Here is an 11,865-nt window from a genome sequence, read left to right as displayed (position 1 = left end):
ATGTGAAATAAAAAAATCAGCCCTATTTTTATGATGTCGATCGAAAGATATGTCCCATAGTCTTGGGACGGCCTGTATATGTCTTAAATATTTCACGACTTTCGCTGACTAATTTACCAGTGGGACGCTAAAATATGCCAGGAAATAAATAAAATAATTTACCTAAACGGGACTTTATCGTGTGTAAATATCGAATCGAACTCGGTAAGTTGTAATACCTAAATATGGAGTGTAGTAAATACGATGAGAAAAAACGCGAGAAATGCGACTTACAAATCAAAGGTTGTTGGGACCAGGAAGCTTATATATGACCATGATTGATGAATTATGAAATTAATGAAACAGAAATTTAAGGAACAATTATAAGTTTTACCTTCTCAATGCCGAGCTGGTTATTGCAGACATACATTAGTTTCGCTGCCGACTGCAGGTTCGTCGACACGCATCATTTGACATACGCCTCCGTTTTGATGGACAACTCATAAGTTTTACCTTCTCAATGCCGAGCTGATTATTGCAGACATACATGAGTTTCTCTGCTGACTGCCGCTTCGTGGGCATGCACTGTTGACATACGCCTCAGTTTTGCGGGACAAGTCATAAATTTTATCTTCTCAATGCCGAGCTGGTTATTGTAGACATACTTACATGAGTTTCTCTGCTGACTGCAGCTTCGTAGCCACGCTTGGTTTGACATACACCTCCGTTTTGAGGGACAAGTCAGTCATAAGTCTTACCTTCTCAATGCCGAGCTGGTTCTTGCAGACGTACATGAGTTTTTCTGCTGACTGCAGCTTCGTTGACACGCATCGTTTGATATACGCCTCCGTTTTGCCGACTGCACAAACATATGCATATTATATTTACAGCAGAAGCACGAATTAAAATTGTAACCATTTTCGGTGGTACAACCATATGTTAATGCCCAATCAAATGATACTAAATGTAAAATTATACGACAATTTTCCACAGTTCGACCTAGTCCCCTAGTAAGCTCAATGAGGCATATTTTGAGCGTACTAGATGACGATTTACTCAATATATAAAGACTTATATCGCTACATAGAAAACATCCATAACTGTGGAACAATAATTTGAGATAAACACATAAATGAATGCCCTCACCAGGATTCAAACCCGGGACCTCCTGCTTCATAAGCAAGGTCATTACCGACTAGGATAGTAGGCCGTCATAATCAATATAAGTTCGAAGTTAATTCTAGGCTAAGCTAAGCTAAGTACAGTCAAAAGATATATGAAGTACAGTACAGTAATTTAAGTTAGTAATTAGTACTGTAAACGTAGTACCATCGCCCACACTGTTACCTGTCCATCGGTGGACCTTATTATAAAAGGCATAAGGTCCACCGACGGACAAGTTAAAGGTGATGCTTTTTGTTCAGTCAAAAGATTTAATTTGCGACCCATTTCGTACCTCGTCACAGTGACAATAGTATGAGGTTTCTAGCGACTTTTTTTAGACTGCGTTGGTGGCAAACAAGCATACGGCCCGCCTGATGGTAAGCAGTATCCGTAGCCTATGTACGCCTGCAACTCCAGAGGAGTTACATGCGCGTTGCTGACTCTAACACTCAGCAGCCTCGTTGATCTCTGGAGAACGAGCTCTGAGACGTTGAGCTCTAGCGACTGTCATGTTGTTTGTCACTGTGACAATGAAATAAAAACAAGAAATGTTACTTTGCTAATCTGCGAAAAAACATTCATTCATTTCTTGTTTTAATTAGCATGGATATCCGCAAAGTAACGCCTGATTCTATTAATTACTGTGACAAGGTATGTAATGGGTCACAAATTAAATATTTTTATTGTACAAACAGCAACACCTTTAACTGTCAATCGGTGTACAGTCAGCGTCAAATACTTAGTAGCAACCAAAGTAGCCAAATAGTTCGGTACACCATATATTTAGTATGGTGTACCGAACTATTTGGCCACTCTGACTGCTACAAAGTATTTGATGCTGACTGTACCTTATACCTTTTATAATAAGGTCCACCGATGGACAGTTAACAGTGTGGGCGATGGTACTACGTTTACAGTACTAATTACTAACTTAAATTACTGTACTGTACTTCATATATCTTTTGACTGTACTTAGTAATCAAGTTCAAGCCTAGAATTAACTTGAACTTATATTGATTATGACGGCCTCCTATCCTATTCGGTAATGACCCTGCTTATGGTACTAATTACTAACTTAGATTACTGTACTGTACTAAATAGTTGATACAGATTCTAAAAGAAGTACACATACCTTTAAACGGCTGAAAACAAGCATCGTCAACAAACTCTGTTTGCTCGACGATCTCGAAACGGTACTCTTGCTCTTCATTGTCTTTTTGGACGCTGCCCCAGTATAAAAAGTGGTCGTTGTTGACTACACGACCGCTGAAGTCGGACTGCAAAAACAAATTACGTTAATATAAATATACCTACAATTTATAAGGATTTAAAAAAGATAAGACATGATAAGTAGCATAAGGATTTAGCGTCGCGTTTGGTGGATGCCACGGGTGACCAAAGGGCTTAGAACTAATTTAAAAGTGGTGGCTACGCCATTGTAATAATTTCATACATTTTTAAAATTAATTTAAGTTTATTTAAATATCTCACACACACAACTAGAACGCACCTCTTATATATTTTATATATGGCAACATCCTTTTTCCTATACCCCCACCCTCACCTTAAACCGCCAGTGCAAAATAAAATCCCATCGCGCGCGCGCCCAAAACTCGCACTCCTCTAATCAAAACTCAAAATACATGTGAAAAAATACTCCAAGAAGATCAGTGACATCACTTTTAACGCTGTGCATTGTGAACAATCAAATTTTCGTGTTTGTGGTGAAATACGAACTCAAAATTGGAGTCGGCGGGATTTGAGCTAGTCGAAGGTGAGTCCCTGCCCCTCCAAGTGGAAAAAATATTGTCTTGGGTGAGACTTGTTACTCGTATTCGTATAGCATCGTTCGCAGTTTCTGCTTGTTAAAAATTGACCAAAGGGCGCTGGTCAGTATTTTGCCCAAAGAATTAGCATCGCCATTCAACGGGGAAATGCGGCCAGCCTGCTGACGGTGAGTTAGAAGATGTTTTTAGAGTAAGCTGACGAAGTCTGTTGCAGATTTTACCGTTGTGACGAAGCCTGCGTTGCGGATATAAAATTATGGTCCCTGAATAAATTCTTTACCTACAATTATTTATGACATTTGACACACCGCGACTACCTCGAGCTGCGATCGCATCGTCGGAACCGATTTCATAGCTCAGTAAGAGTCATATAAGAGTCACATAATCGTTCATGTTTTTTTTTCTAGGAGATTTGAGTGTCCCACTGCTGGTCCACAGGCAGACCTCTGCCCTTGATTTCCACGACTCCCGGTTTAGTTCTTACTCCGGCATTTAACCCAATGAGCACCATAGACAGCTGCATACAGCCCAATATCAACTTTCCTGCATTCCGATAAGGTTCACGAGGACTGCGTGGCAATTAAAGGGTAAGGAAGGCGTCCAGACTTGCTTGCATGACTTGCGTTCTCGCGCGCGACTCCATACATCTTTCGCCACTTCAAGTATGGACTCACGCGCGAAAACGCAACTTATGCTAGCCTGTTAGGTCATGTGTTTTATAATTTTATAAGTTTTTATTCGTGGATGCCTGGACGCATCGCAAGACGGAATATATTTCACTATCTAAAATTAGGCCCTAAGGCAGAGACGCCTCAATGCATACGACCATAGAGTAATAAGTAAGCTTAGAGTGCTCTAAGTTCAAAGTTTGGTACGGCATGTATGGCCGACATCTCCAAGCGTCGGAGCGTTTTTGCGTTGGTTCCACTCTTCCACTACAGGTCTAGCATCGATCTTCCTTAGATTTTAAAAAGTAGTAGGTAAATTATGTCAATTATTCATACAAACCAAGTAACATAAATGAGTTTTACTTTTAAAATACTCTATAATGAATTATTTTTGTTAATGTTTAAAATTATTTAATTTGATTATTTTAACAGCAGTTTACAATATTTTTACAAAATTTTCAATCGTGGCTGAATGCCGAATAGGTCTGTGCCTTCGATTCGTAACCTGTCAAGAAATCAAAAATGGCGGACGTATTTTTATTATGTCACCGTATTTAAGAATGATTTCGCTTAAAATGTAGGTTTATCCTCGCAAGTGTGATGAAAAACATTGTGTGTAACTCCGGGGGTTAGAATATTGCAAACTTGGGTCTTTAATTCCCTTCAGCCTACGGCTATCGGGAATTACCACCCACGTATCCAAAATTTCACTTATCCCCCTCGTTGCACAATGTGTCAGCCAAGAAAGTGGTTTACCACTTTTCGACTCTATTTGTCAAGTAATAAAAGTCGAAAAGTGGTAAACCACTTTCTTGGCTGACTGTACTATTACATAACATAGTTTTTTTTTCGCGGAGGCCTGGACGCATCGCATGACCGATATATATCACCATTCAAAATTAGGCCCACACGGCAGATACGCCTCAATACGTACAGTGCTCTAAGTTTAGAGTATAGTACGGCACGTATGGAAACGTGCCCAAGCGTCGGAGCGTTTTTGCGTATGTTCGACTACAGGTACCTATAGCGTCAATCCTCCTTAGATTTTAAAAAGTAGTAGGTAGTGTTGTGGGTGAATTAATTTACTTTAAGCGGAGATTCCAATGTAAAGCAGTTATTACCTGACTGAGCACGGAAATGTGGTCGACGTTGTAGTCATCGGCGTGGGTGCGCACGAATCTGTTGCACAGACACGACTTGCCCACTCCCAGCTGCCCTTTTTCTTTCTCCGTGCCTGCGGAATTCCATTGAATGAATGAATGAAATCATTATTATGCTACTATGCATTGAGAGTTAAAAACAGATATAAGCAATTGCTAGACCGTCTACGTCTACGTGTCGGTACTAAAAACTTATTGTTTGTATCTTGTTATTTTATGCAAATAAATATAACAAGGTACATGATGATAATTTTTAATCTATCTACCTGTGATATACGCTAAAAATAGCTGTATTTCCTGAACAAAAATATGTTAAACTGATGTCCATTCCATTGCAAAACTAAATTATTCATTATAACAAATATGTACAACTGTACCCTACTGAATATGACACATAATACATACATAAACAGTAAATACAAGTACACAGTGCTTGTTGCAGTGTCACAATATCTTTATTCAAAACAGTATCCTTCCCACCACAACAAAAAGACGGAAGGAGAGGTGTTGATAACAGATTGGACAACAATGGTTGTGCAAGCCATTGGGCTTCCTTTTTGGTGCATTTGAAATACTTTATGGGTTCTATTTAGATTTATTATAGAACTAAAAGGCCCTAGTGTTAGATTTCTTGGAATTGAAATAATATATATATTTTTTTATATTTCCATCATATCATAATATACATTTGGAACATCAATTTGCGGAAATAACAGGCTCTTAGGAGTTTTAGGACCTGTTATTACTAGTACTTTTGGCTGTTTCCTATGAATTTGGGTTAAAGATTTTTAGCATAGTAGTTTTTTTAAGTGATACAACAAACGAGCAGACGAGCCGCCTGATGGGAAGCCATCAGTAAGTTCGGGATTGCCGTATCTTTCATGATATTCATATGTGCTTCATAATATGTCACCAGTAGCAGACCTGATATTATTCGGATATTTGGGATACAACTAAAAAGGCATATTGAAAGCACAAACCCAACTGACATGGGAATAGTATTTACAGACTCAAGTGTTAAAGAAATTTTCCACTTACTACTTTGTTTGGAATCATATTGTTATATTATAATATAAATTTTAGATACGAGCTTTTATCGCTGACTTTACGTTTCATTCAACAGACATCCAATACTCATCGAGACAATTCTAACAAACCCAAACACAATTTAGATTAAATTGTTTTATTACAGATTTCCTATGCCCACTTCCCAGCTCCATCACAGATCATCTGCATGTCATAATAATATTGGATTGCCATCCAATTTACATGTGTGCAAATTTTCAACTTTATCAGAAACCAGGAATTGGGTCAAATTTAACTTGCGCAGTTATTGCAATAGCTTGTAAAAACTGAATTATATCTTTTAATAAAATTTGCCTCATCCTTTTCAAAGTTAGACAACAGAATTCCATGAAAATATTTATATTGAAATTCAAGAAGTTATAGTATATAACTATATTATACCAGTGCTTGATAACATGCCTACACTCGAGATTAAGTTACTTTACAGTACATATGGGGCTACTTTATAGCACTAGTGCGAGAAGTAGCATATTACGTTACTGTGTCGAACATTTTAAGGGCCATATGTACTGTAAAATGTTGTACGATAGATGTGCGAATAGGTAATTCGCAACTCGTGTCGATTTAAAACACTCCCTTCGGTCGTGTTTTAATTTATCGCCACTCGTTTCGAATTTCCTATTTTTCGCACTTGTATCGTAATGTACTATTAGAATACATTTATATTATCCCAGCAAATCTGAATTGAATGCTTATCTCAAAGATTAATTTCCTTAAGATAATTTTCTGGAAGACTTACTATGAAAGTAATAAATTTTACTACACAGATTCAAGATATACACTTAGGAGCAAAACTGTCCCAATAGTAGCATCTTAGTAGAATGTGGAGAAATTGATGTTTATCAAGGTTAATACATAACAGTACTCCTTGAAATTTTTCTAAAAATCGGCCTAACATATAATGTACTTGGCATTTACGGTTATTTTGTAATTTCGAATCGAAAAGTAGAAAAAAACATTTTTAATTTTTATAATAGTTCTAGTTCCTCCTATGAAAGCTCCAAATAGGGAACCATAAAAAATACCTGTACAGTAGAGTAGATAAAACTGTGCAGGCATACCCTAGTGTGCCAGCTTTACAGGCATGTCAATTATTTTATTAGTAAGGTGTAGTTGAAATATGAGGGTACTACTACAAAACCAGGCTGGATTTGTCGGATACGCAGTCACATGTGCTCTCCGGAATTTCAGCAATATTATCGCGATATCATATAAGGTTGAGGAAACCATCTCAATTGTACAGTCAGGTGGGTATGTGCTCTCAATATGCCTTCTTTTTAGTTTCGCAATGTCTGTCTGTCCGTCCGTCTGCAGCTTGATATTAATATTATTTTTCATTCTGGATATGAGTCTATACTATTTACTATTAATTGCCTACATAAATGATAACCTGCAAATTTCTTACTAAATAATACCAGAACATGATATCTATCTTAATCATACATCAAGATGTATGTTTACATACATAATAGCTATGATTCATGTATGAGAACAGGTTTAGTTCAAGGCTATAAGATAACAGTTCTCAATTTTTATCTACTATTCATGATTTTTATCAGTATGTGGTGATGCACTGTAAACAGAGATAAACAAATTGTAAACAGTGTATGTTTACATCTTTATTAGATTTTTTTATTTATTTAACTCACAATACAAGTTACAGACAATTGCAGGAATTACAATATTAGCTTAGTGTTCAGATCAGGGCTATAACTCTAAACATGTGTGCATGAAAGTAGTAGATAGGGAAAAGAGATGACATAGCTACATTTGTTCAACTTATTCAACGGAAATTGTATGGGGCATACTATTTATTTATTTACTGTATTTTTACAAGAATGGTTTACACCAATTACACTTGCAATTTATGAATATTAATTAACACACTTATACATAAGTAACAGTGTAGAAATTATTATTCAACTCTCATTCGGTCTCACAGTAAGTGAGGCACCTGGACGCTAGTTCAGACCAGGAATCAGTAAATATATCTACTTGTAGATCGTTACACTGAATTACTATAAAACTACACTAGGACCTATATAGCAAAAATATGTACAGGTGCCGGCAAACTTCTTAAACATGTGACCTTGCCTTTATGTGTAAAGGAAAGTGGAGCAAATTTCTAATAGATAAACAAAGTTAATAATGTGATTTTATAGTTCTGATGTTTTCAGACAAAAGGTTGGTGGTGATTAACTTGTCAGAACCCAAGGATTTATATTATTATCTTATACCTTTAAACAAGCAATTTGTGTATATATATATTTCGGGGATCTCAGAAACGGCTCTAACGATTTCGATGAAATTTACTATATGGGGGTTTTCTGGGGCGAAAAATCGATCTAGCTAAGTCTAATCTCTAGAAAAATGCGCATTTTTGAGTTTCAATATGTTCTCCGAGCAAAGCATGGTCTTCCAGATATTACTATATCTTATAACAATATAAGATGTCACTGGGCACCAAGGGGTTAAGGATCATGTGTACATTTTTATGTCTTATTAGACAAAGTAGTAGCTTTCCTTCAGAGCAACTCATTTAGTCAGAGCCAGCAAAGAATTACTGGAAGGATGTTTTGATAGACTACATTCACAGAGCCATTGGTAAAATATTTGACGATATTTTCATTTTGAGAGATATTTTGGTTAACTGATTATCTAATTAATAAGAATAATGCCAAGCCTGTGTTTATACATGTTCCCAGACTAATATTATAACAAATTTGCGATTTAATGAAGATAATAAATATGTTATTATAGTACTTACCAGAAAGTCCAACTACAGATACTGTGATCAGCTTCCCACCAGTGTTTTCAGACTTCTTTGCCATTTTACAGCTTTATCACTCAAAAATATAGTGGAAGCAATGATCAAAATAACTTGGAACACTCATCACAACACTAATCATTCAAAACAAGTCAAATTATTTATATGGAAGGCTGCAAGTATGTAAATACACTGTTAATATGTTAAAAATATTTATTTACTAACACAAATCAAATGAGAGTTAGATTTCGTACATAATTAATACGTATTTACAACTATCTCCTACAGATAGGACGATTAAATAAACTAGAAATACCAGAATGTGTTAAAATGTTGTGCCGAACAATCGCCAGATGTGTCGTGTATCGTACACACACGCCCTACTATTTAACAACGTATGCGCGTTACGAAACTATCTGAATGTTAATTAAGCGATGAGAATGACTATAACGACACAAAATACTCCATCAGATGGAATGATAGAGCATTAATTTATTGTGTTCGCCACAAACTCCTACACTTTGACAGTTCCAATTAGAGCAGTTATAGTAAATATAAATTAATAAATACAACAGACAAATACCGTGGACTAAACACATACATAATTCAAACTTTCATGTATAGTTTATTTCACATTTTAGCACAAGAAAATGAAGATTGATTTAAAAGAAAATGCTGTAATTTCTGCGACAGACAGCTTTGCTTTGTACTGAAGTATAGCCAACATAATGAAATTTCAATATAAAAATCCATTGACAAATTGTATCCTTTTTTATCAATTCATAGGCTATGATTGTAAGTTAAAGAATTTAATCTTACGGGCAAAATTAAGTCAAGAATCTACAAGATTTCTTCACATTGAATGATTTTAGGGTCAAAATTAATTTTCGAAGTGTATTTCCAAAATTATTACAAGGCTTCGGTACAGGAAACCATAATTCTCCTTCTGACTGAACGCAACTTATTTGTTTATTGTTATTTTAATATTTCGACTTGCAACATTGACTTTGACAGCTCCACGGAAAACACAAGCGCATAAATGTCTCCCCGCGATATTTTCCTGAGAAATGACTTCTACAAATGATGGAAAAGACGTGAAAAGTAATCAAACAAGTGGACACAAAAGCAAATCATATTACATTGAACTTTATACGGTAAGTTTTATTCTTATAATCATCATAATGGGTCTGCATAATGCGACGCCGTAAAGGTAAAGTTCGCTTTACGGCCGCCATATTTGTCTATTTCCAACTCTTGTTTTCATATATTTTGATTGATTACTCTTAAATTCTGACGAAATACTTCACTATTTGAGGTAGAAATTATCATAACTCGTTTTTTGTATTGGGAGGGATATTGCATCGTGATGTTTTCTAACTTAAATATTTTCTTTGGGACCTCCGATGGGGTCCATACAATTCACGTAATTGTTTAGGGAATAACATTTTAATTGCATGTAATACTATGAATTTCTTGATCATTTACTTTTTGCCTCGGATTTTATATTTTAGTTTAGTTACGTTGTAATGCATTGTTAGTTGTGATAGTGTGAATCATAATCTTGACAGCCATAGCACTATAGCGTGAAGTCACGTAGATGTTGTTCCATGCGGTGATTATGATGATAAAACCGCCGGTTACTGTTTACATTACAAGCATCATTATTTAGCTTCACACATAGCATTGTGTTGTTGAAACATTGTGAATCTTGTTAGCTGATGAACTCGTGACCATGACTTCAACTTGAATAAAATGCAGTGTTTTAGTCACCATAACCATTCCTGGATCGAAAGTTAGGATGCTGTTGATTGGGAAGCAATTTTTTTAGTTTACTCAAATTTTTATTTTATAACCCGGAACTTATAAATTACTTGTATACACTATTCTAATTGAGATACAATACAATTGAGATACAGTATTGTTCACCAAAATATTACTGAATACAGATTCAAAACTTGAAAAAGAGAAGGGATGATGACAGGGGATTATATCTCTAAAATGGACTCTCTGTCTCTCACTCTCCATTCCTGATCCTGACAACCTTTGAGGAAATAAGATTTAGTGGATTTATATGTAACTTTTATTAGAAAGACATCTTTGGCTTCATTAGTTTAGATAATTAGTCTCAGTTGTAACAAACCACCCAGGTGCGAGTCAGACTTGCCAACGGAGAGTTCCATACAAATATAACAAATTATGAATTAATTTTTTTCATATTTAGTTTTCAGATTTTTCCCTGTATTTGTAGTGTAAGACGATATTACATGCCACATTTCATAGTTCTAGGTCAACAGGGAAGTGCCCTATAAATTTTGATTCCCTGATGAGTTTCGAAATTTCGGTTTATTGAGGCATAAACGGCCGCATCTTTTATTTATGATAACTTAGAAGTTTGATTTTTTCACAGCTTCCTAAGGTTACCCCTGAGTATATGGTTAAAATTACAACTCAATACTTCTATGCTTTCCCAAGATAAAGGATCTTGACAGACAGACAGACACACGGAAAACAAAGTGATCCTTTAAGGGTTCCATATTTCCATAGTTCCTTTCAAGGTATGGAGCCCTAAAAATGGAGACTTTTATTGTCAGCGATTAGCATAAACTTAACATGAAACCTGAATGTTTTGCTGAGTTTGCTGCTATAAGAAATTTGATATATGTGTCATTCCTTTTCTCGGGAACAATTCCGTACACAGCAGGAAGGAAATTGAAGAAATTTTAACCTTATGTTATTCTATTTTAAGTTCAAATTGATAAAAATTTTTAATTTAAGTTATCAACTTATTGCTGCTGTGTACCGAATTTACCATTAAGAAAATCATAATTTAGTCAGCCTGAGGTAAAACCTTGAACCAGACGTGATTAGAACCAAGGTAGGGAGTTTTTTGGCAGACCTAAAATATTTTATTGAAAATTATAAGAATCAAGGTGATAAAAAAAGTAAGCGAGATAACATAGGTAAGTAGGTCCATGTTGGTTAATGGGGTTCTATGTTGGGAAGAGTTGCACAGTTTTTAAATCCATGGAAATTTTTTATTACTCTGAATCGGGATTTGGAATTTTTGAATGAATGGGATGTATTTCACATTATTTACGTAGGCACTAGTTTTTACTAATGCGATTGCCATCTGACCTTCCAACCCAGAGGGTAAACTAGGCCTTATTGGGATTAGTCCGGTTTCCTCGCGATGTTTTCCTTTACCGAAAAGAGACTAGTAAATATAATATCAAATGATATTTCGTACATAAGTT

General features: G+C 35.7%; 2 protein-coding genes across 2 annotated transcripts in view; one reads left to right on the top strand and one right to left on the bottom strand.

Annotated features, from left to right (window-relative positions):
* LOC133530769 (rho GTPase-activating protein 190) overlaps nucleotides 1–9,304 on the bottom strand; it is an 83,219-nt gene extending 73,915 nt beyond the window's left edge. The window contains exons 1-5 of the mRNA XM_061868837.1: nucleotides 9,213–9,304; nucleotides 8,612–8,784; nucleotides 4,720–4,832; nucleotides 2,276–2,420; nucleotides 738–838 (exon numbers count right to left, since the gene is read on the bottom strand). Coding sequence (XP_061724821.1) covers nucleotides 738–838; nucleotides 2,276–2,420; nucleotides 4,720–4,832; nucleotides 8,612–8,675 — 423 coding nt within the window. The 5' untranslated portion in view covers nucleotides 8,676–8,784; nucleotides 9,213–9,304. The remainder of the gene's footprint in view (nucleotides 1–737; nucleotides 839–2,275; nucleotides 2,421–4,719; nucleotides 4,833–8,611; nucleotides 8,785–9,212) is intronic.
* Nucleotides 9,305–9,545: 241 nt separating this feature from the next.
* Nucleotides 9,546–11,865, top strand: part of LOC133530791 (uncharacterized) — a 48,583-nt gene continuing 46,263 nt past the window's right edge. Inside the window, 1 exon segment of the mRNA XM_061868860.1 lies at nucleotides 9,546–9,765. Within this exon segment, the coding sequence (XP_061724844.1) occupies nucleotides 9,679–9,765 (87 nt within the window). The 5' untranslated portion in view covers nucleotides 9,546–9,678.

This window comes from Cydia pomonella, chromosome 23 (genome assembly GCF_033807575.1).
Source record: "Cydia pomonella isolate Wapato2018A chromosome 23, ilCydPomo1, whole genome shotgun sequence".
NCBI lineage: Eukaryota > Metazoa > Arthropoda > Insecta > Lepidoptera > Tortricidae > Cydia > Cydia pomonella.
Note: the sequence above shows the minus strand (reverse complement) of the source record. Positions and strands in the feature narration are given on the sequence as shown.